This window comes from Pinus tabuliformis, chromosome 5_2 (assembly GCF_031772625.1).
Source record: "Pinus tabuliformis cultivar Carrire ecotype Pingquan chromosome 5_2, CPIR1, whole genome shotgun sequence".
Taxonomy (NCBI): Eukaryota; Viridiplantae; Streptophyta; class Pinopsida; order Pinales; family Pinaceae; genus Pinus; species Pinus tabuliformis.
The window spans coordinates 17,674,657-17,700,720 of NC_142306.1; the positions used below are offsets into that span (position 1 = coordinate 17,674,657).

General features: G+C 38.5%; 1 protein-coding gene across 1 annotated transcript in view; it reads right to left on the minus strand.

Moving 5' to 3' along the window:
• Positions 1 to 1,901: 1,901 nt before the first annotated feature.
• Positions 1,902 to 26,064, minus strand: part of LOC149157278 (sister chromatid cohesion protein PDS5 homolog A-like) — a 193,307-nt gene continuing 169,144 nt past the window's right edge. The window contains exons 14-16 of the mRNA XM_089435768.1: positions 10,967 to 11,017; positions 10,795 to 10,871; positions 1,902 to 4,118 (exon numbers count right to left, since the gene is read on the minus strand). Of these exons, the coding sequence (XP_089291894.1) occupies positions 4,060 to 4,118; positions 10,795 to 10,871; positions 10,967 to 11,017 (187 nt within the window). The 3' untranslated portion in view covers positions 1,902 to 4,059. The remainder of the gene's footprint in view (positions 4,119 to 10,794; positions 10,872 to 10,966; positions 11,018 to 26,064) is intronic.

Genomic DNA, 26,064 nt, shown 5'->3' on the forward strand with positions numbered 1-26,064 from the left:
GAGGAGATTTGAGATGGAAGATTTCAGAGCCCTGTCTACACCCATGATAACCAATTGGAGGAAGGTAGATACATATTCTAAGGAGAAGGATGTGGACCCCACATTATACAAGCAGTTGATTGACTCTCTTATGTATTTGGTCAATACCAAGCCAAATATATCCTTTGCAATGAACTCTTTGAGTTAGTTTATAGTTGAACCAAAGAGGGTGCTTTGGATAGTATCGAAGCATGTGTTGCATTATTTGTGAGGTGATGGTGTCAGGTTGATGGGTTATACTTATGCAGACTGGGAAGACAGTACAATGGAGAGAAATAACACTTCAGAGTGTTGCTTCAACATGGGATCAAGAGTTGTCTCTTGGTACAACAGAAAGCAAAAGTCTGTGGCACTGAGCTCTACAAAAGCGAAATCTATAGCAGCGAGCATGGAGACATGCAAGGCCATTTGGCTTAGAAAGCTATTAGTAGCCTTGTTTGGTCAAAAGGTTGAGACAATTGTGATTCACTGTGACAATTAAAGTTGCATCGGCCTCTCTAAGAATCCTGTCTTTCACAAAGTCTGTTTACATTTTCTTTTTGACTCCAATCTCCCCAAAGGATTAGGGACTGGTCTACCCTAAGGTGATCACTTAAAGAACCATTTTTCTTCACCTCTCCTTTATTATAGGTCGCCACACACTAGTAGAAAATGGCTAATGAGTTACTAAAAAATAACCAAAATTTGTATATAAACGACTATTTTTCAGTCGATGACCAATAGTAGCTAATTTAGAATATCTTATAACGCGACCAACTTTTAGCCATTTTTAGCTTAGTCATTAATTGATTGTCTCAATTTTATTGTCTAGTAGTATGTTTAGTCATTGATTTGGTCATTAATTGCCACAATTAATGACCAAAATGTTGATCGTGTTATAAGATACTGTAAATTAGCTACTAATAGTAATATATATGCAAATTTTAGTCATCATTTGAAACCAATTAATAGCCAAAAAAACATGATTAAATTCCAATCGTGTTATAAGATACTATAAATTAGCTATTAATAGTCGTATATATGCAAAATTTAGTCATCATTTGTAATCACAAATTTATCATTTGTAGTAGTCATTTATCATTTTTTGGTAGTTTCATATCCATTATATAAATGATTGATTTAGTAGTTTATATTCAATTCATTTACTTTCATAATAATCATTATAAACAACTAATTTAGTTGTATATTCATTATATTTTTGTTCATCATATCTCTATTCATCATTAATCAATATAAACTACTAATTTAGTAGTTTTAGATTGATTTTATGTATTAATTATTAATCAACATAAATTAATTAGTATGATTTTGTGACTAAATTAAAAAAAAATGTCATACAATGTGCATATTCATCTAATATGAAAACACATAATTACATATGCTAATTACAATGCTAAATAATATCATGTGCAACTATAAATAATTTCAACTGCATAAAATATATTATATAAAATCTCAAATATTACAAAATGAGTTTCCAGCTTAATATTGGTTGGACTACAATTTACACGTGAAATATTATTTCGTCACTTCAAAAAATTATCATTGTGTTGCCAATGCAATGTAGGTGAATTTACCAACTCTAGAGACATGACCATCAGTCTTTATATGTGTGTTTCATGCAGGATATTAGTTTTAAGGGTATCATTAGTCTGATTCTCTTCTCTCTCTCTTTCTGCATTTGTGACTTCAGTGTTATTGTTCTCCTCTTTCTTCTATTCTTGCTTCTTACCATCAACACCGAGTTCCTCTTCTGAAAATGAGAGAAGATACAATGCAAAGTATAAGACATGAAAGATGATGAACACTGAAATATAAAATAAAGTAGACTATAAAGAATTTATATGACATATACCTCAACATCAACAATGTCAATGTCATTTTTCCCCAGAAAAGCAAGAAGCTCGATGAAGTTTTCTTCAGTTGGGCGATAGTATCTATTATGTGGCAAGATGACCTGCATAAACAAAGCAACTAAAATGTTACCATAGAAAAGAATACCTTAAGACTTAGTATTCAACCTTCAGGGAAATATTAGGCACAATCATGCTAACTAAGTTACATGCCAAAATTCTCGAGCTATAAATAACTTGTGAAAACAAAAGGAAAGAAAAAAACAACATATAATAAATAATGTATGACAGCTGGCTGGCAAATTGCATCATAGAAGAAAAAAATTATCCTATGGTTACCCATACATATGGGTGGGTAACCTACCCCAATATGCCATGATCCTTAGGGTCTAGAGGAAGTAAACCTCCTACTAACATAATCATTGATTGGTTACATCTTGGCTTCTAAACAACTACCATGATTTCCTTTACACAACATATTATTCAAAGATTTAGAAAACAACACAAGAACGAAGGATATAAAATTGTGTTCAATAATGATGATACATTCAAAGCATTGTGAGGTTAATAAAATAGTTTTGAGCAAATCAAATAAATATGGTAATCTGAAAATTTTCACTATGCCTTTTTTATCACAAATATAAAAATGTGAAACAAAGATCTATGTAATTATTTGATGAAGAACTTAGATTATTGTTTTAGAAAAAAGAAAAATATTTTTCCAATCAATAAATATTTTTGAGCACTCATTTCATTGAAATGGAAGTGGTCTATAAACAATATCCCATTGGGATGAGACAGTGTGCATAAATTGTAATAAATTGCACTACAAGGCAACAAGTGAATTTTAAAAATTGGAATGAAAGATACCTTGGATGTTTATAGTATTAATTGCTCATGCATCAATGTTTAATTTTATAAGATAAAATAATAAACAATGGCTAAATCACATATATCCAATTTTCAACAGATATATTTTTAGGTTTTACAAAGGTGTCCCAGCGTAATTTATTTCATAGTTTGACACTTTCAGTTCCAAATATTTCTTCTTAGGCAAGGGTAAAAGCCAAAAAAAAAAGTTCACGTTGGTTGGATTTATCAATATAGGATCAATCCTCTAATGCTACACCCCTTTCATAATTTCAAACTAATCTTGGGCAAGTTTTCCTTCGGATGTCAAATAGAATAAATTGATGTCGATGATAAACAACAGAGATAAAGAGAGAGGATGGAAGATCTTAACTGAAAATCATATAACACATTTCGAGGGTCAAATTGTCAACAATAAATATGTCCTTAAAATTTTTTGCACTGCATCAACAAACTTACTAAAGATTATGCACCATGTTCTTTTAGAAGTTTAATCATAGCCTGCTAGTTAGCACCCTTTGCATTTGCAAATGGCCGCAAAAGAAATTGTCTCACTTAAGTCCTCAAAGAAAACAATGCACATAGTGGATTTAGTACCACTGATGTTCAAAAATTGAAAAAGAAAAACAAATTAATAAATACTCCAAACAAGGTAAATATTTATAGCAACAAAATGTTTTGAAGGCGAAAATCGCACTCCTTGCTCTTGATCTATAAAACAAGCTTTCAACTGGAAATAAGTTGTGATACCAAAAATGCGAACTACAGGAAGGCTCAAGTGGAACTGGCTAATGATAAAGAAGAGGCATTCAATGCCAAGATGATAATTTGGAAGAATTTTATCTATGAGTCGATGGAGGTAACCAGCAAAACTCTTATCTCACCTCTCGCAAAGGATCTATGATTGTGAATCAAGACTATTGACCACTACGTTTCAACGACCCATAGCAATACACCCCCTTATTTTGCAAAAGGGATAGTAGATAACGGAACAGCAACGAAGTTTATGTATTAATCATAAAAACAAAGTTACAACTATCGCTCTTTAAAGAGAGTCGATGATCAAAGTTCAAATAATCCGCCCCTTGGGCTAGCAGCGCTGTCCCTTTTTATAATGGCCAGGTGGGAATACCAAAAATACAGATAGCCTTAAGGTAGGGAATAATTCGCCATATCTTTAATCTTCAGTTATCTTTTCGTCCTCTTGCACCGATACTGCGCTTCTTCTTCCTTTTCCTAGCCCATGCGCTCCGATATCGATTTCCTCGTTTGGATGCGGTTCGTTGTCAAAGGGACATCAGTTGGTTTTGCCTTGTCTTTTCCTCTGGAATGACGATTTTCCGTTTTCTTCACTTTCTGCATAAAAAAGACAATAATTAATCATTTTACATCAATCACAATACCCCTTAATTCTATCATAATCCTTTATCATATGACCATCTTAGAATGTAAAGAAGTTATGAATTAAAGGAAAAGATAAAGAAATAAGTGGCAATTACATACCTTTTCTAATGCTCAACACACCCCCATGCTTACCCTTTTTCACGCACTCATGAAAACATTGTAATTGACATGCAAGGCAGTTAGGGAATAGGTTGGAGAAGGATTTTCAGTTAGTGGTCTAAAACCATGATTTCTAGCTAAGACTTCAAAAATATGCCCTGTCTGACCTTCAGGCAATTCATATAAGGCTCTATATCCTGGTGCAGGATACCAAATGATTGGACTTCGAAACCTATAGCCTAATCAAGACGGACCTTCTCTCAAGATGAGGTCACCATAGATAACCAAGCGGTCAACAGCTAGCCTAAAATTCTCATAATTGAATGGCTCTCTGTTTTGGATATTCCGATTAGAAGTCTGGTATCGGAATTTGGCTGCTACTATGGCAAGGTCTTTGATGGTTAGGAAGTATTCTACCCCTTGCTGGACAACTGCTTTGTGAATAGGTCCCAATGTCTGGATCACACCCTTTGTTCTCATTAAGCTCATATGTTTATTCCATAGTTGCAATGGGTTTCTAAGTTCACCCCTTACCCACAGATCTAACCCATTCTTCTCTCTCTGGAAGATATTGTAGGCTTTAAGCCATTTTATCTGGTTGACAGCAAAAGAGATGAAGGCCTGAAGCTGGATATCACCCACAAAAGCGCCAGGGTTCTTTTCTGTTTCTCCATCCAACACAAGATTATGTAAATAAAACTCACATAACAATTTCCGGACTTTCACCCCATAATGCTTACAACAGTTTATGAAATCATCAATGGTTTTTATCTCTATAGGCACCCCTGCCTTGACAGCCTTAATTTTTAATTGTAAATACCTTTCCAAAAAAAACAAAGCATAGTTTTTGGCGGGTGCCCTACACGCTAGAACATCAGTATACAGAGAACATAAGGTATCCATTTGATTCATAATTGTGTCTAGTCTATGGGTTAACTTTTTAACTTTTTCCTCTGCCCTTCGCCATCCATCGAAGGCCTCGCTCTCTGATGCATTGATGTTCTTTAGCTGCTGTTGTAACTTCTGATATTTCTCTTGAGGAACAGTTTCCTCTGTGAGCTTTTCTATCGTTTGTTGGGCCTGTTAGCGCTTGAAATTTCACCTCAGGCTGAGAAAGGTAAACCTCAAGGCAACATCAAACCATTTAGCCTCGTAGCTAGCCCTACGGGGCAGGAGAAGGCTCTCTCCGGTCTATCTCGGTAAAATCTTCAATAGATGAGATGACCAATAAAGTAACACTGATATTAGGCTAGTAAACTGATCAAAAGGATTGATTTGGGGTTTTTTGGATTTTTGGTGGCAAAATGAGGAGAGGGCAATTTTGGGTGCGGGGATTGGACACAGTTTCTGCAGGGGGTTCTTTGGGGCGAGGTAGGAGACAGTATTGATGCCTTTGATTGAGGTGGATGGTCAGGAATGAAAGGTGAGGAGCTAAAGAGAGCAAACAATAACTTTGAATTCTCTTTAGACACTAGAAAACATTGAAATTAAACAAACTTAAAAGCAGAGCATGGCAAGCATGAATTCTTACTTTAACACTTCATTTGTTTAATGTGCAGAAGTAAAGGAAAGGAAATGATTCACATAACACACTTACAAGTACATTGAGAGACACACCATCAACACATGAGTCCACAAGAATCCCAAAGAGGACTGCAAAACCCTGGTCTTCCTTAGCCAAAAATTGCAGAGATACAGTGAATAATACAATGATAGCTTCTCCCTCAAGAGTCCAACCATGAAAATGAGCAAGAAAGTACATAATATAGATGATCTAACCTCTTTCCCTGCCTCCATGGGTCGAGCTCACTATCCTAGGAGCTGTTTCAACCACTTATAAACTATGCACTACAAACTAGGAAGTCAAAACAACTTGCCTCTATAAGCTAGGAAACCAATTCATTCATTTAATATTTACCCTTTACATGAATGAATCTTCTAGAAGTGTTACATGAGAGTAAAAGTGTCTAAAAAGTACAATAATTACATCAAAGAGAATCATAATTCACCCCAAAAAGTCAAACTGGGTCAAATCTGCGTTTTCTGAGCTGTACAGTGCATTTTGGCAAAATCTGCCTGACGGGTCGCGCGCCCCTGCCTGACGGGTCGCGCGAGCCATGTTTGGGGCACTTGCAGGTGTCCAAATTGGGCAAGAGTAGGCTTGTTGGAAAGGTCTGCGAGTCTACTTTCCAACCCAACTAGAATTTTTGAATTTGGAGTTCATTTGCCCTGTCAAAAATCAATTCTCCCAAGACTGCTTTCTGCAATTCAAAAAAGTGGCAGAAAGTCATTTTTTGCTAGTTTTTTGACTTTCTGGAGGCCCAAAACTTCACCAAATCTCAAGTCCATCCATGAGCATATGTAACTTTGCATGAAAAATCTGGAAATGCTGAGTTTTTGCCAAACGGAGTTGCCATGATGAAGGGTCGCGTGGGGGGTGAGACCCGTTAATGGGAAAAACCTGCAAATTGCCTGAAAATGCCAAAATTCACCCAAAATTCTCAAAATTTCTTGGGATTTGTGCTGTGGCTAGGCTATTTAGTGCCTTGATCCTTGAGTGAAGCCTCGGCCAAGATGTGGAGGGGATCGGGCCTCTTTCTCCGTTTTAGTGCCTTCGCCAACCGCCTTTGAAGCACTTTCATTTTTGCTTTGTACACGTGCATCCGTGCCCAATAATGGTTTTTCATGTTTCTCAGCAACTTTTTATCTTGGTTGGCCTTAGCCAACAGCCTCTCCAAGTGTGCATTGACCCGGATGAGCATGGTCTCCCGCTCCATTGGCACTAGATCACCGGGCCTTCTTCGGTTCAAGATTCGGTCACTACGGATGCTCCACAACTCATCAAGAAGTTTCTCATCCTCCAACTGTTTGTTGCGCTGCTCCAGGTATGAGATTGTCCATTGTGCACCTTCTAGTCTCTTTTGCAATACCTCATTTTCAGCTCTAAGGTGCTGAATGATCTCCTTTGCCTCTTGGCTCGGAGAACTGGCCTCAAGATCAACAAGCTCAATATCTGGAACTCCTGATGGCCCCTCATCAATCATGGGCTGCTTGCCCCTCTGTGCTGCCTGTGCTGCTGAAGAGAGCGAGGCCCCTTCCACCTGATGTGGAGATAACACTCGGTGAGCTGATGATGAAGGCGAGACCCCTTCCACCTGCTGTGGAGATAGTACTCGCCGAGCTGCTGCAAATAAGGCCCTCGGGCCTTTCTGATAGGTAACCAAAGGTGAGGAGCTGACATGTCTAGTGACAGGGATGTCATGCTGCTGTGATGGTCCTCCCTCCTCGTGAACAACCTCATGATGTGGCGAGGGTGGTGCTGTGCATGACATATACATCATCATACAATTTCATTTGCAAGGATGTTATGGGAGGTAGGGTTAGGGTTTAATTTTTTGATTTCTTAGGAAGAGGGGTAGGGTTTAGGGCTCTTAGCAATTGTGGAAGGGAAATTTAAATAAAAATGATAGGGAATATGGAATGGGAGGTGAAAAATAGGGAAGACAAGGGATACCTCAAAACAGCATATAAAACCCTAGCAATTTGACAACTTCAAGCCAAAGCACAATGGAGACTTCTACTTGCAAATGGAGACCTCTACAAATATAATCATGATCTTCTTAAACTGTAACAAGCAACAATTTTTCATGATTTGAGGGCATACCTTACAAAATTTGGCAATTTGTGGCTCCTTGGCAAGTTTACTGGCAAATTTCTATGGAGAAATCCCCAACGGGTCGCGCGCCCCTGACGGGTCGCGCCAGTGTAATTTTTGCACTGGCAAATGTGTCCTGATGGGTCGCGCGCCTTCAACGGGTCGCGCGCTTTTGCAGGAGGCTTTTGGAGGCCTTTCCGGTGTCGGAATCGGGCGCAGGATAGCTCGTTGGAAAGGTCTTTGAGTCTACTTTCCAACCCAACTGGAATTTTTCAATTTGGAGTTCATTTGACCTGTCAAAAATCAAATCTCCCAAGACTGGTCAAAAAATGCCAAATGAGGCTGCCTCAAGGAAGAGTGTTGTTGCAGTCAACTTTTGAATGTCTTCCTCAACCCCAAATTGAGCTCATGATAGCTCATTGGAAATATCTGTGTGTCTAGTTATCATTTTACCCACTGACTTATCTTTCTTGGTGTCTTGGTGCATCTCCAACTGACCCTCAAGCCTCCTCTTATACTTTTCATGTTCACAATTCAACGACCGAGATTAAGTCCCTAATCAACGGCTAAGATTAGATCTGGCTTGATCCTCGTTATTTAGAACTTTCTCACCCATATTATATTAATACACATTAATATTTTAATTTTCCTAAATTTAGACTTAGATACTCATTAAAAATATTAATTATTTTAATATCTCTCCATCCGAGTGGAATTTCCCCAAATGATTTCTAGGTCTTGGAGATCTCATGTGCCTTAGCCTCTCCACCAATTTTCATAGCTAGAGCACATCCGATGCTATCAAAAATCAACACAAGGTTGGTTGCTAAGGTAACAGTGGGTGACCTACTCAAGTGCCACTCAGATTGTGCAACATGGTTTGGAGCTCTTATCATTTCAACCAATGGTAAATTTATTGTCGGGGGTCCAAAATTTAAATTATCGGCAATATAAGAGAAAATATCAGAAATTATCGGCAAAATTGAAAAAAATACGAAAATAATCGTTTTTTTTTTTTTCAAATTTTTATTCTTTTAAAGCAACATCAACATCAAACAAACACATTGTCACACAAATATGAAAATAAAATTATACAACTACAATATAAAATGTATAAGATGTATATACTAGATATTGAAGTCTGAAATATGATATTTGTCATTTTGTAGTATAATCTCTCTTTCTGGTAGTATCACAAATTGAGTTCTTTTCAATAAGACAATGTCTGGGGTAGCTCTAGGGCAAATATGCACATCATGCCTTGGGATTTGGGTTAGGTGGTATTTCAAGCGGGTGATTCCAATTTCCGCCAAACATGCACACCACGCCCCGGGATTTTGGCAAGGTGATATATCAAGTGGGTGATTCCGCCAAACATTTCCATTCCACAAAGCTTACATCTCAACTTTGCTCTATTACCATGCTCACATTGCTTACCATACTCCCACATTTGATCCAATGGCTTTGCCATTTTGTAGAGTTGATTAATTTTTCAGGTTTTGGACCTACCACACAAAACAAATGTGGAAATTCAAGAGGATAAGAAGAGGTAAACTCTAAATTTATAGTATATACTAATCTTGGAAAACAAAGAAAGGGAAGGCATTTTTTTTTACATACCTGGAAATAATAAATATGGATATGGTATACTGGAGTAAATCTCCACTCCAAAAGTGCTCAGCGGATGGCAATGAAAACTATGAATTTCCTTTGTTTGCTTGATAAAAAATGGTCACAAGACTCACACAACCCTTAAAGCTCAATCTTATCCCAAGAAAAAAAAAAAAAATACCCGAGAAAAACCCAAACCGCAACTTATATTCGGGTTATTTTTTTCTATCAGGGCAATAATTTCCGATTGTCTCGCGATATTTTGAAATTAGCACGATAAATTCACCTAGGCAAATTATCGCAATAATTTCAGGTGATAATATCGACATAAGGTCTTTCGGCAATAATATCGCGATAATTCCGATATTATCACGATATGTGCAACAGTGATTTCAACACACAACTCGCAGAGGTAACACTGCCTACACCCTTTTCAGAGCAAATTGTTGCAGCCAGACTTGTATTTTGTATCTATGACACAAACAAACTTTTGACAAATACAATGATAGAGTACTATGCAATTCTTCACAGCTCTTTGAATTCATTGGTGCAATAGTCTTCTTTTGTGCAGTAACATGGGTGGCCTAAATGCCTTTACTTTGATTGTACCAGTCACTTAAAACACGCATTCTTTCTTTTTATTTTTTTCATCTCTAGCTGTTGCAAATTGGAACTCTCTTGCATGTATAAAGTATCAACATTCTTATGTCTCTGTTGATGCATAATAAATGCAAGGAAGTTCCAATTGCAGCAGCTAGATATGAAATAAAGAAAGAGAAAGAATGTATGTTGGCATTCATACTAAGGACCACTATTTTGGGTGTTGATCTGTCATGCTAACATACAGATTTTTGAACACTTGGGATGCCCCTCGGTGACTGAAAAAACACCAGCCCAATTGGAAGAGTGATTAGTGGTAATGTTGAGCTAGCTTCCCAGAGCTATTGCCTAGGTTTTCCTGGTGCACTACTGAGCAATAACATATCGAAGCACCATGAAAGTCAAAAAATTCGAAAAATATATTTCTGATGTTTATTACATGCCTGTTGAATATGTGCTCAAAATGGCGGATGATCTAAAAGATGTATCATATAGAATATATGAACCAAAATGCAAGAGACATGAAAAAGTATCAATTATATTAGTAATCAATCTCCTTTAGCCCACATGACCTGCATGTTGTACTTCATATGTTGATCACGTCAACATATTTGTATTCACGTTATATCAAATACAGAAAAAATGGAAAATTAAAGTACGTACTGGGACTGGGAGATCCAGCTTCATGCACTTGCTCAACTATTTTTCCAGGCTCGACCAAAGGCTCGAGTGTTATGTCACTGCAATTAGATGAAATTGCATCCATCCTCAGTTCATCTTTTAGAATAGCATATTGAAAATTCAAATCAATGAGTTTCGCCAGGCATTTACATACCCTATTTCTGGAGTCATTGCTTCAGAAAGTAATTTCCCCTGCTTTTGTTTCCTACAAGAAAAATAAAAATAGAAAATGTTTAGTAGTAGTGGTTCCTGTTCCATGGAAAAATTCAGAGTTCAGCCTGAAAGCAAAGCAAAATATCACCAAAAGATCTTAGTAGAGAAATGTAACCTAAACAACATATGCTTTTAGAAACAATTCAAGTGAATAATGTGGACCAGATACGTTTGTGTACACGGTGTAGAAACCAAGATATACACTAAAATAGCCAATGTCATTACTCCTGAGAGGGGCATCAAATAACATTCTAGGAACTTTCCCATGATAGTTCCTGAATGATCCTCAATCATATTCAGTACTTTAAACATCTTTGGATTTTGGTGGAAGGAAAACAACAGAAACCCACAAATCAAGATGGCATGAGAAAATTTGAAAGTGGGAATCGAGAAAAATCATTAATTTTAACCTCGACCATGACTAACAATGTGATTAAATAACTAACATTCGAGGAACTTTCCCATGATAGTTCCTGAATGATCCTCAATCATATTCAGTAGTTTAAACATCTTTGGATTTTGGTGGAAGGGAAACAACAGAAACCCACAAATCAAGATGGCATGAGAAAATTTGAAAGTGGGAATCGAGAAAAATCATTAATTTTAACCTCGACCATGACTAACAATGCGATTAAATAACTTAGAAATGCTCAAATATCTAATGCACCATGTAAGAAATTGATAAATATTTCTGACACTCTGAATGAGTCTAAGGCATTATATTTAAAAGATATGGTCAATGCTACTAAAATTAAGATAACAAGATCAAGATCTCATCTCCAGCATCAAAGCATTGAGTGATAAGATGGCTGCTGCAGGAACAAAAATAAAGGATACGGAATTGGTAAAATTGATCTTCAGATGATTGCCTGGCCTTATAACCCCTTCAAAACCCCATTCGGTAGAAAATTAGGAAAGCATCTAAAGCAGTTCTTGAAAAAAGGAAGCCGAAACAACAAACAAGAAATCTAGAACCAAGAAGAGGCAATCTAAGTTGCATGAAATGTGGAAAAATATAGAAGTCTCCAAAACAAGTATGGCTGGGATTGTGACCTCATCCCCTCCTTCCTCCCCCCTTCCCCAAGAAAATGGAAACGTCAAACAAAACATCATATATATATATATATATATATATATATATGATAATAACACATTTTCTTGCAAAAAATCGAAGATTTATTAAAAACTATGCCCATATAATGACACCCCTAACAATCCTTCTAAAGAAAAACTCATTTCGATGGTACGATGAAGCATAAAAGTGTTTTGAAGACTTTAAGGAAAATATGTCTAATGCCCCTATATTGGCAACTCCAGATTTCTAAAAACCTTTTGCAATTGAGTGTGATGCTTCAAGTTTTCGTATAGAAGCAGTATTAAGGTAAGATGGTCATCCAATAGCTTTCGAAAGCAGGAAACTCAATAAGCGAGAATGTCTAAAATATACATACAACAAAGAAATGCTCGCTATTATGCACGCACTAGACAAGTTGAGGCAATATCTTTTCGGAAGTAATTTCTCCATACGAACAAACTATAACAATCTCTAGTACCTCCTCCAACAAAAAACGCTCTTTGAAGAACAACAAAAGTAGATTGAAAAAATTGCTTCTTTTGACATTGTGATATTACATAAAAGAGGAAAGGACAATGTAGTGGCAAATGCTTTGTCTGGGAAAGACGAAGAACCATCATTACTTGCAGTTTTGGTCATTGTTCCCAAATGGCTTAATGAGATTCGAAGTGAATATGCAAAAGATCCAAAAACCAGTGCCATAATCAATAACCTTCCTCAAAATTCAAAATTTGAATGGAAGGACGATATTCTATGGTAAAAAGGAAGAATTTATCTGAATTCAAATTCCAAGATTAAAGCCAAGATTCTCAAGGAGTCACATGATTCATTATTAGTCGGACATGTAGGGCTCTTTAAAACCTACTATAATGCATGTTAGTCATTCTTTTGGAAGGGAATGAGTAACGATATTCAGAAATATGTAGCATAATGCAATAAATGCTAGAGGAATAAAAATGAAAATATTATGACACCTAGACTACTTCATCCTTTAAATATCCCGAATCAAAAATGGGAAGAAATATCAATGGACTTTATTGAAGGTTTACCTGTGTCTGAGGGTAAGGATAAAATTCTTGTAGTAGTCGACAAACTCACCAAGTATACTCACTTTATTGGAATGAGGAAATTTGACTCAACAAAACAAATCGCTGAGATATTTTACAAAAATGTTTACAAATTACATGGATTTCCCAAGGTCATTGTGAGCAATAGAGATGCCAAATTTAAGGGTAATTTTGGGAAGGAATTTTTCAATCATAGGAACCTACCTCAACATGAGTTTAGCCAAACAGATGGCCAAACAGAGATTGTCAATAAATGTTTAAAAGCCTTCCTACGTTGTTATCCCACAGAAAAACAAAACAAGTGGGTTCAGTGGTTACATCTCATTGAATGGTGGTACAATTACCACATGTCATCAAAAATGACTCCATTTCAAGCTCTATACGGTTACAAAACTCTGAAACGGAAGGACCTTGCCATTATTGAGACAAAACTTCCAGCTGTTAAAAACCAGTTAGAAGAAACTCAAAAAGGCGTCCAAACTCTTAAACAAGATCTAAATAATGCAAGAAATCGTATGAAGCAACAAGTTGATCGAAATAGAACAAAGAGGGAATTTGAAGTTGGAGAATGGGTATTTGTTAAACTTTAGTATTACAAGAAGTTATCCTTAAAACAGAAGGTAAAATACAAATTGGCACCAAGGTTTTATGGACCATACCAAATCGACAAAAAGATTAGCCAAGTAGCATACAGTTTAAGCCTCCCTAATAAAAGTCGTGTTCACAACGTTTTCCATGTTTCCTTCCTTAAAAAGGCACTTGGTGAACATCAATCAGCACAAACAACACTTCCAACTTTAAATGACGAAGGAAGGGTCATTCTAGAACCAGAAGGCATCATCTCTATCAACGAAAAGAAGTTGTGATCTCGAGTAATCAAAGAATACCTAATCAAGTGAAAGGACTTACCAGAAGAGGAAGCTTCTTGAGAGACTGAAATGTTTCGTCAACAACATCTGTCGTTACGTATGCTTTGAGGACAAAGCATCTTTTCAGGATGAAGGCAATGTTATGTAAAAATTAATTAACTCTGTAATGATTAGTTAAATTAAGGAAAAAGGGCATGACCAAAGATCGTGCCCATTCACCAAGAGGCACCCAACGTTGTATTTAAGCCAAGGGCCTCCCACAATTGTATCATCATTTTTCAATTATATATATATTTGTCAATCGTTGAGTTCTTTTACTCCAGAATGAAGAGGATACAACAACCAAGGAGCTTAAAGAAAGAACTAGTTACTGTGAAGGACTTGAAGTAGAAATCATCTCTCTCAAATCCAATCTTGAAAAGTCAAACAAACAATATGAGGAGATTCTTCAAGTATATAAAGAACAAGAAAACAAGTTTAAGAAGGAAATCATAGAGTTGAGAACTCAATTGGAAAAGACTAGAGATGAGAAAGAGGTTGAGGTAAGTATTCTAGAAGGAACGTTAGCGAAAAAGGATAAGCAATTGATATTTCAAGATAGCTCAAATATATTGGACAATATTCTTAGCAATCAAAGGTCTCCCTCCATTCAATCTAGTATTGCCTTTCTTGAAAATGTAAAAGGTTAATCTAGCTCACAAACTTGTGCAAGCAATCATAAGGTTGTCAAAGCAAATTTTGAAAAAATAGATAAAAGTCAACCAATCCAACAACCAAAGAAAGAAAATCTTCTAAGCAAATCATTCACTCCTAACTATCGAAGTAACAATCAATACTCTCCTCTACACAATAATGTTGAATGTTTTATCTATCATAACTTTGGACACTTTGCAGCCAATTATAAAAGCATATTCACAGGAAGATCAACAGCTCCCAAGTACTCAGGTTTCTTTAAGGGATATTGTTTTTCTTGCAACATGTTTGGTCACAAAGCTACTAATTGCAATAGAAGGAATATGAAATGATTCCTCAGCTCCGTTTTCTGGTCATATAAGATGTTATACTTGTAACAAGGTTGGGCATAAGGTCACTGATTGCATATCAAACATTTGGAATAGAAGAAAAAGGTGGGATAAGTTCCAACACATAATTAGAAATTGCAAGCATATATGGAGGAAGAAGGAACATCAATCAAAAATGTAGGGAAGCTTGACCCTACTGCAGTCCATCAATTTTAAAGCTTACTTTTCACAGTGACTACAGAAGTGATGTGAGGTACATGACCTCATGAAGAACAAATGATGACTATCAGCGTAATATCCCTAAGGGAAACTTAATAGTAAATATTCAAAGCAAAATAGTCAGACATCATAAAAACTAGAACAGACAATCAGACCATGAAAATGCTTACACAACAGCGTTGTATACTCATTTTATTAATTGGAAAAGGTGTGCAATCAAGGTGCTAAAATGAGTGCACCTGGGCTTGCTTTTAGCAAGCTAGCAAAGCCCACAATGATCCTTGAATCACCCTCCTCCAAGCTCTGTCAATTTGGCCCAACCACTGGGTTGTAATTCCTAGAAAATGGTGTTACTGCCTGAAATGAAGAGCTGCTAAAGCCCTCTCTACTGCTTAGAAAATTCAGAGAATTTAAAACTGGCCTCTACTCAAGAAACCCAGAATAACCCACGAAGGGTTTGGCCAAAGCTTAACTCCGGAATTTCGACCCCCTTGAGCTCGACTAGCTCTCCTGCAGGGAAATTCGACCTCCTATTGAAATGCCCCCAAAATGCCTGCAAACCCTGTTAGAAGGCTTCCCAAGCCTTCCATCTCCCCCTTGAACTCCCTTAAATCCCCAAACTCTCGGAGTGCCTCTAGAAATCACTGTGCACTCCCTGCACTGTTGTGGCTCTCTTTGTTGTTGTAAATTGACCTCCTCCTACTAGTACGAACTAGGTTGAAGAAGAAATCCCTCTTTGGGCTGGCACTCGAAGTCCACCGAAGCAAGGGCTGGGATTTCCACTCGAAAACACCCGGTGTGCTGAATAGCACATGCAGACTTGTCTCACTGCTCTTGTCAAAGACAAATTCTGAAATGATGAATGATAACCAAAATGAGAGCTCCTCCCTTCTTTTATCGAATTGCCTCCAAGACTGGCCATGTGGGCAAACATCGACTTTCTCCCACCTTTTTCGAGCCAATGAGAGCGTACTCTCCATGTGGGCCAAAAATGCCTTCGTGGTGGCCCCCACTTTCCACCAAAGCGCAATTTTTCATTGAGCACTATAGTTGGAGTACCTCTTAGGCCAAAAATCACCTATGAGTCCCCTAGGCCCCCTTTTCCTAAGTGAAATAATGCAAAATGCCAAAATTGGTCAAAATTTCAATATTCCCTTAGTGAAACACTAAGCAGGAATATCACAATCAGAACCACAGGATTAGTGATGTATGATCTCAAGGGGGACTATGCATGAGTATCTTGGTGATGGTTCTCTATTTTGGTTTGATATTCTTTTTTTTGTTCTGGTATTACTAACATTACATCTGATGTAGTAACAATAAACATGAACATACAGTACAGGCTCAGGGGGAGTTGTGGTTATGAAAGTTCAGCGTTTTACTTTATGTACATGGATCTTATTAAGGATAGTTGCGTATATACACGAAAATTGATCTAGACAGTGGCATATGTTTCTTTGAGATGAAGAAACAGTGGGACAGACTCCGGGGAAGTAATATGATATGCTTCAATCAGTTATTATTTGGCTTTCTGGTTCTTGGTAATTCTTAGGAATGATGGTTGGTTCATGATGGTTCATGAGATGTTTAAAAATGTTATTGTTGTTGTGATTCCTTGATGGATTTGTTGATTGATGAGTTGGATATATTCAGATTTGATAATGATAAGATGGCACGGGTTCAGGGGGAGCATCTGCTATGCTTCTAATAGTGCATTGTTAGCAATATGATGTCTAGAGCATTTCTTATTGATTTATGATGAGTATATATCATTGGTGATGTATAGATGATGTTGTTGAAGACACATGTTGTTGAACTCCTAGATGATGACTCAGTGAAGATGATCCTACGTTAATCACTTGATGAAGAAGATGTGCATGCTATGGTTAATGATTCACTCACTACTTGTTGACATTTATATTTTGTTGTCATTATGTCTTCTATGATGCATATGGTGAAGTTATGGATGATGCCTATATGTTGCTTGAGCTATATGTGAAAAGTTGCTATGATGTTGTTACTCAGTTCTATGTGATATTCTTTGTTTGCGCACATGTTATTGATGCATATGATGACGTATATGCTGCTTGAGGTTTGTGACTCTTCCTATGTGTGAAGAGAGCATGCTGATCTTGATGAGATGAGATCAAGGAGATGAGTTACTCACAGAGCTTGATTGCACAATCTTATGCTACAATTGGTTGATGATGAGTTCATGATTTACTCGTTGTTGTTGGCATCTCTCATTGATGAGAAGATATATACAAATTGTTGTCACTATGTCATGGGTTATCAATGATGGATGGATTGCAAATAGGGATCTTATAGATGATTACTTAAGTTGCATTTTGATATGCTCGATGAAGTATACTTTATGATCGTTATTGATGGATGCATGAAGATAATATCATGGCATTGATATTGCTGATTATAACCCTTCCTATATGTGGAAAAGGCATGTTACATGAACTCAAGAGGATGTTTATTGTTGTTGTTGCTACCACTGCTTAATGATGCCTGGAAACATTGCACATTTGGTCAAATATTGATGACTACATTGTCCTACATAATGATGATGAAGATGTTCATGTTGCAGGTTCCTATATGGTGTATGATGGTTACTGATGACTATCGTGGTCTTGCAACCTCATGAGCGAGGTTCTTGGTTTTGGTTAAAAAGGTCATATCTGTCTCTTGATGTAAAGGTCATATAAAGACCCATGTTGTAAATCATTGTAAAATTCAATCATGTAGGGCTATTGGGGTCAAGTCATTTATGTATGTAATTCCACTACTTTGGGCATTAGATGTAATGTTGAGTCAAATATGTAACCCCAGTATGGTGGGTGATTGATGTAAGCATGAGTATTGGTGAAGGGAAAGGTCATACTTGGTTGAATCATAAAGTCAAGTATTTCATTGAAGATCTTCATCATATGCTCAGGGGGAGCATGGTCAGTATATAGTTTTCATATTCAGCAGAACAAACCTACACTGATCCTCGCTACAAAAGGGAGAGAGAAGTCTTCATTCAGCATTGGTCAGCCCTTTTCCCTTGATGTCAAAGGGGGAGAGTGTTGATTTTTGAGTAGCTTGGGAGGTACTCCAAGCCCTAGGGTTCAGGTTTTGGAGGGCAAAGCGCAACAAGAGTCACTTGTGGGCTTGGAACCCAAGGTTGGGGTTTTGCACCCATCAAGATTTGGGCCAAAACCACGAACACATTTTGACATGTGATGGATGAGGATGATAGCACTCGTCGTGACGAATCCGACACAACGAAGATCACCCGATTCTGAGTTGTAGAAATGGAGTTTTGAATTCTTGAAATTGTGGAGTGGGTTTGCACCAAATGAGTTAAGGTCGGCTTAAGTTTAGTAAGCCTCTTGACACCTAGACAAGCCCCTGTTGGACGTTTTGAGAAGCCCTTCTTATGTGTATAAATAGGAGGTGATTTTGTCTCATTTAGACATATCCATTTGTACAACACATCGCAAGAAAATAGCTTGTTGAGGAGAAAATGAGACCTTGTCTAGGCCGCATCGAAAGCAGGCTGAACAACGAAGAGGAGAGGGCATCGTAGGGCTGTTTTGAGGCCCATTTCAGGTGACCGAGTTGTTGGTTGGAGAGTCGAGGAGTTGTGCTAGAGGGCCGACGCAAGGAGGGACTGTTTGAGGGCCAATTGAGGGTGGACAGTCCCAAAACAAGGTTGTCGCAGACTTGTAGGTGGAGATTTAGGGCAGCCGCAGTGACTTGAAGGAATTTCGAGGTCTATTTGAAGGCTAGAACAGCATCAAACTACCTTGTCCTCTCAAGGAGGGGCAAAACGACATTCAAGGGGAGCAATTATGGGCAAAATGAAGGCTGGATAAGGGACTGTGTTTTGTAACCTAACCAGGCCTAGTTTGCAGCGATGAAGGCAAACCTCAAACAGTGATCTAAGGTATGTTTTGTGAAACATTCTTTTAGGTGTTGGATCCATGATTCAGATCAGTTTTGGATCGATTGCTATTGCAACCTGTGGGAGCCAATTTGAAGGCTTGATTCGGTGATAGAAAGCCTTTCTAGGAGCAAATCCTACCGTGAAGTATTGGGTGCCATTTGTCTGGTGGAGGGCAGTGTGTTGGCTACCCAAAGTAGCCCTAGACAAGAAATCTTGAAGTGACAAAGAGAGTTGAAAGTTGGGTGAAGTTTAGTGCCTAATGTGCAGCACTTTGATGGACAAAAGTGACTGCTAGATTGGCGAATTAGAGCTCAGGGATTGGCCAGCCTAGAGATCAGATAGGATCAACTCGTGTACATGCAGCAAAAGTGACTTGCAACAGTGTTAGGTGGCAGCCCTCCTGGAGTCTCTATGTGTTGTCCTTTGAAGGACTAAGGGGCAGCTAGATATCAGTACGGAAGCGAAGGACTGGCAGGACAAGATACGACATTGAAGCTGCAGCAAAGATTGTCATTGTATCTTGTATTCCATAGATTGTTGTATTATTTAGATTGGTTTAATATAACGAAGATTGGACTGTAAATTATTGTACAATATTTGTTAAACATTGTGTATACTTATGCATATGTGATTTACTGCTTTATATTTTCCACTGTTCAAAGTAGTTCTTGTTGAGATTCTTGGTTTGGTAGCATCAGAGATTTTAAGATTCTAACCTAGACCCAAGATCGTGGAAATTCAACATGGTATCAGAGGGTGTTTGAGCTACTTTGGAAGTCAGTGAATCAGAGTTGTGCACAGCGAAGTACAACTTAAGAGGGAGTTGGTCACATTGTAGGTGACAATGTCAAAGTTGCAAGTTGGTTTCTAGTATGAGGACAGGTTGGAGGGTTTGTCCAACTATAGTCCATGGAAGGAAAGGATCAATTTGGTCTTGCAGGTCAACAGGATCTGGGAGTTCGTCGAGAAAGCCATAAAGAAGCCAACTGACCCAAAGGAGTTGGAAGTGTACGAGGATTTGGATACAAGGGCAAGATTGATCATCCTTGATAGTGTGAAAGATTCCCTAATACTTCATTTGTCTCGAAAGAACACTGCACATGAGATGTGGATGGCTCCTCATAATTTGTTCCAGAATAAGAATGAGAACCGAGTATTGGTATTGGAGGATAAGTTGAAGTCCACCAAGATGATACAGGGTGAAGAAGTGACTTTGTATCTGACGAGATTGTCTCAAGTCAAAGATGAGCTTGCTACCGTCGGCGTGACTATTTCAGATTCTGATACGGTGAGGATTGCTTTGAAAGGGTTCACCGAGGAATGGAAGCCCTTCATCGAAGGTATTGTTACCAGAGAGAAGATGCCAAACCAGAATAGGCTGTGGGACGACTTCATTCAGGAAGAGTTACGAGACAAGGATCTTCATCCGAAGAAGAGGGCTTCAAAGGATGACATGGCACTTGCAGCGCGAATGAAGGTTAAGCAGAAGGACTTGAGTAAAGTCAAGTGTTTCAACTTTGGCGAGATGGGTCATTTTCCGTTGAGATGTCCAATGAAGAAGAAAGGTGATGACGAGAAAAAGAAAGGAAAGCAAGTTGACGGTGTTGCCACTTCTGCTGAGACAGATGCTCTCACCAGGAGATTGGAGGAGGAGGACTTTGCTATGATCTCTCATTTCTCGTAGGGTACTATCAATGAGGATGTATTGTACGTGGACAGTGATGTGACGAAATATATGATAGGGTCACAGGGGGTTTTTGAGACTCTAGCTAAATGGGACTCGAAGTTGCACTTGGTGTTAGGTGACAAGAGATAGAAGGAGATCTGAGGATCGGGAGTTGTGGCATTCACAATGGAGACAAGATGAGTGATGCGGGTCCAACATGTATTATTTGTACCAAGTCTCAAATATAGCGTGATTTCTGTCTCGATGATCAAGAAGAAGGGGTTTGAGGTCTTGTTCTACGATAGGAAGGCAAGACTCAGGCCTAGAGGCTCTAGCTCCGATGGGATTGTGCTTGGAGTTAGAGTGCATGTTTTATACAGGCTAACGGGCAAGCCTATGGATCATGGGAAGAAACAGGTGGAGCAAGTGCAAGTTCCAGAGGTACAGGTACAAGTTCCGGAGAAGAAGGTCCAAATTCCAAAGGCTTAGAGGGAGTCGAGTTCTAAGGGGAGCTTGCAGATTCAGAGGAAGACTTTGCAGCCCAAGAAGAGCGCGTGGTCAGTGGGAAGCAAGGGTGCTTCGACATCTGGAAAGAAGGAATCATAGAGGGATTCAAAAGTGATACAGGAGAAGAAGAAGAAGCAGGATGCTTCCAGTGATAGCGACACTTCCGAGAGAGGGTTAGTTCATTCTTTAGGGATTGCCGGAGTGGTGAGCACCAAGAGTTGGGCGAGCGTTGCAAGTAGTGATGATGATGATGAGTTACTTCCTAGTCTTGTAAGTACCTTCGTCGCTAAGAGAGAGTGTTGACTTTTCAGTAGCTTGGGTGATACTCCAAGCCCTAGGGTTCAGGGTTTGGAGGGCAAAGCGCCACAAGAGTCACTTGTGGGCTTGGAACCCAAGGTTGGGGTTTTGCAGCCATCGAGATTTGGGCCAAAACTATGAACAAATTTCGACATGTGATGGATGAGGATGATAGATCTCGTTGAGACGAATCCAACGCAACAAAGATCACCCAATTTCGAGTTGTAGAAATGGAGTTATGAATTTTTTGGATTGTGGAGTGGGTTTGCACCAAATGAGTTAAAGTCGCCTTAAGTTTAGTAAGCCTCTTGACAGCTGGACAAGCCCTTGTTAGGCGTTTTGGGAAGCCCTTCTTATGTGTATAAATAGGAGGTGATTGTGTCTCATTTAGACATATCCATTGCTGCAACACATCACAAGAAAATAGCTCGTTGAGGAGAAAAGGACCTTGTTTAGGCCGCAGCAAAAGGAGGTTTAACAGCGAATAAGAGAGAGCATCATAGGGTTGTTTTAAGGCCCATTTTAGCTCACCAAGTTGTTTGTTGGAGGGTTGAGGAGTTGTGCTAGAGGGTCGAGGCGAGGAGGGACTGTTTGAGGGCCAATTGAGGGTGGACAGTCCCAAAACAAGCTGTCGCAGACCTGTAAGTGGAGATCTTGGACAGCCGCAATGACTTGAAGGAATTCCAAGTTCTATTTGAAGGCTAGGACAACATCAAACTACCTCAGCCACTCAAGGCGGGGTAGTCGCATTCAAGGGGAGCAATTCTGGGATAAATTAAGGCTGGATAAGGGACTGTGTTTTTTGCCCTAACCAGGCCTGGTTTGCAGCAATGAAGGCAAACCTCAAAGGGATTGGCATAAGGTATTGGCTAAGGATAAAGCCATATAAGGAGATAGAGATCAAAGTGTTAAGTGTGCAAGTTATGGGTTATTAATGTGTAATTTGATCTGAACTAGAGGTGCACTAAGGAGCTAGGAGAGGACTCAGATCTGAAAGATCTGAAGTATGGTGACATATGTGGTTGTTTGATGTACTCACTGAAAATGGCTAACAATGATAGATTTGTGCTGACAATAATGCTCTAATATGAATATGTGATGGTGAAGCATGCGCAGTATGTGTTGTGGTTGCAGTGAAGGTTTGACTCAGTAATTTCAAGATCTATACGCAAGTTTGCTTCAAAGAAATCGCGTGCATACATGGATATGCTTCTAGGTAGTCGCATATATATTCTGCAAAGTGTTTTCAGTATGTACAAATCCGTACGCGGGTGTTGTGAATGATAAGCGCGTACATACACAGATAGGCTTTATGAAAGTCGCGTACACATGCTAGGGCTTTGCAGTATGACTTATTGATGATATTTGATTAGTTCTTTTATGTTTGTTGTTGTTTGTTGATGATGTCTCTATCATGATAATTTGTGCTTCACAGTACTGGTTGGGTTGAGTTTGTTATGGAATGGAATGTTGATTAGTAAAGATGTTACTGTGTTGTGATCGTAATTGGCTCAATGATCTGTGATTGATTCAGTATTTGATTTAGTGATTGTTTCAGTAGCAGAGTGATTAAGATTCAGCTATCGGTATATTGAGATCTGTACACAGGTATTCTTCAGAGGACTCGTGTACATACGCTAGTCTACTTTAGGGAAGTAGCGTATACACTATGACGTATGTCTGATTAGGGTTTTCAGGAACAACACTATGTTTCTGTGATGATGAACAATATATGGATTGGTATATTGATGAGTGGTTGTGCATTGATATGACCTATTGATCTATTCCATTGGTTGATTGAGATTCATTGATTGGTTTGCTAATGTTGCAGTGTTTCAGTTGGTACTATGATTGGATAAGTTGGTTTAGTGTTTGGTTTCATAATTGTTATTTAATATTGGGCTTAATGTTGGAAGTGGGTCCAATCTAAAAATATGATGAAAAGTGGCCTACAGGTTTGATGGTTTCAGTCAAGTGGATCCAGTATGAAATATTATGAAACGTGGTCCACAGAGGTGCTAACGATTAGGGCTTTCAATAAGGGATTCGAAGCTTCCTTCCTGTAGTAGCTGGAGAATTTGTGCAAGGGGTAGGATCTCCCTTCCGGTAGGAGCCGGTAAACAAGATTAGGCGTTGGAGCTCCCTTCTAGTGGGTGTTGGAGAACAAGAGAAGGTTGTAGCCTTCTGTAGGTGGGTGCTTGTGTACTGGTAAGAGTCTGCGCCAGTACAAGATTGTAAAAGGTTTCTTTATAATAAGAAAGAAGACAGCCACAACAATAGCGGTAGTTTTCTCCCATATTGGGTTTCCACCTAAAAATCCTGGTGTTCTATGTGGGTTGCTTATGTGTTGTGTTATCTTCTCTTTACTGCTCATGCTTTCTGCTTAATAAATGAATAATGACATAATGATGCACTAGTTAAAGGTGAATAATTGATGGAACATACGCGAGTTTCATAAATGACAGTAGCATATAGAATGCAGAATAAGAAATGAAAAGTTTGAAGTGAGTTTAAAACACTGATTCACCCCCCCCCCTCTCAGTATTTTTCCCAAAACAACTACAAGGTAGTAGGTAGCTCATCAATCATCATCACCAAAATCAATATCACTGTCACGGTAACCACTACTCCCCTTTGCATCCTCCTCCTTTGTATCCAATGTAATCTCTGCATCTACTGGTGTGGAAGATGACCCCTCAAGAGTATCACCATCATCAAAAGTGATAGGCTCTAGCACTGGCTCATTAATATCCAAGTTGGCCAATGCCAACTCAACACTACTATCCAAACCCATATCATTAGGAAACACGCTCCTAGACCTTTTTCTACTCACTCTCACACACCCATGACAAGAGAGACACATTACAATGATGACAAAGTGGCCCAAATCGGGATTTTAAAGAGCCATGATAGGGTTTTCGAGAGGGACATGTATCACAAAATCGTGACACATTGCTCGGGAGAATCAGATTCGCTAGGTCCATGAATTGCTCATGTTTGGACCTGCTCAACCCACGAATCAAACACGTGTCCCTTGAGAATCGTGTTCAACACTCGTGATTCAAGACATGTGGGGGGGGAGGATGAATCTGGTTTCTTAGGTGACCCCTTTAGGAGAAATATACTCCTAGATTTGTCTTCAATCGGCAGGGAACAGTCCCTTGCAGCCACTAGATAGCTCAATGTGCCATTATTCTCCACTACCTGAGCTAGCCATTCTGCCCTCGCTCATCTCTTATGATCGTATGTTTGAAAGTGGGCCTTCCAACCCCAAAGGTATGATTTTTCATTATGTAATTGGGTGTTTATGCTTGCTTTCCTTGGGCACATTTGGACATGGATTAGTAGGGGGATTCGGCGAAAAGAAAGGGCTTTGACTGTACTCTTGTTACCTTACTTCAACTTGGGGGTTCATCTTGTATACTAGTCCTGTGAGATATCCTCTATTGGCTAAGCTTTAGGAGTGGCATTACATGGGAAACCCTAATTTTCGTTATGTGGTCCCGCTTACCCATATCATATATCTCACTCCTCTCCGCTCATTTCTATCCCTTTTCACAAGTCTTGATTTGGCGTTGTGTTTACAACACTTCAACAAACGCTTGACGATTGCCTTCGCCACAATGAAATTCGGCTTTTGCAAGTATAGCTTTGCCTTCAATAAAATGTAATCACTTCTCCTCTATATGTTATTCTACGTGCACGCCAAGCGGCTCCATCAAGCAATTGGCCTCTCAAGGAGCTGTCAAATTTGGTTTCTAAAAAATGCATGACCCTCCTAGTTTTTTAAATTAGGCCTTAGTTTAATTTTCAAAACGGCCTTGGGAAATTAATATGTGTCTGCCCCTTGCCAAACTTTGGCCTTCGAAATTTGATTTTCAAGTGGCCCTTTACCTTGCCAAGCTTTGTATTTTAAACAAAATATATGTTTAGTCCCCCCTTTAAAATTTAAAATTTGGCCCCTTAAAAAATTTGATCGATGACTTTTTGACTTCTCAACATTGGACTCAAATATGTCAAATTGTTATTATGCCTGGAACAACTTGTTAGAAATTTGTAGGACATTTACTACATGTGCAACAAATTTGCAATCAATGTGAGCTTGATAAATCTAGCCATAAAGTGTTCTTTAGCAACGATTTGGCTTCCTTAGCAAAATAAATTGGCACAATCAAAATAAAACCCTCGAACAATCTGCAATTAAGACCCTCAGGCTGCCAAGAACCACAGCTCTGATACCTCTGTAATATCCCAAACTAAAAAATTTGGCAAATTCTCGGAATTTAACTCAAGAAAGATGCTACATATAAAAATCCATTCATTTAACAAAAGATTGTCATGTAAAATATAGCAAATAGAGTTTTCCAATTCAAAAAT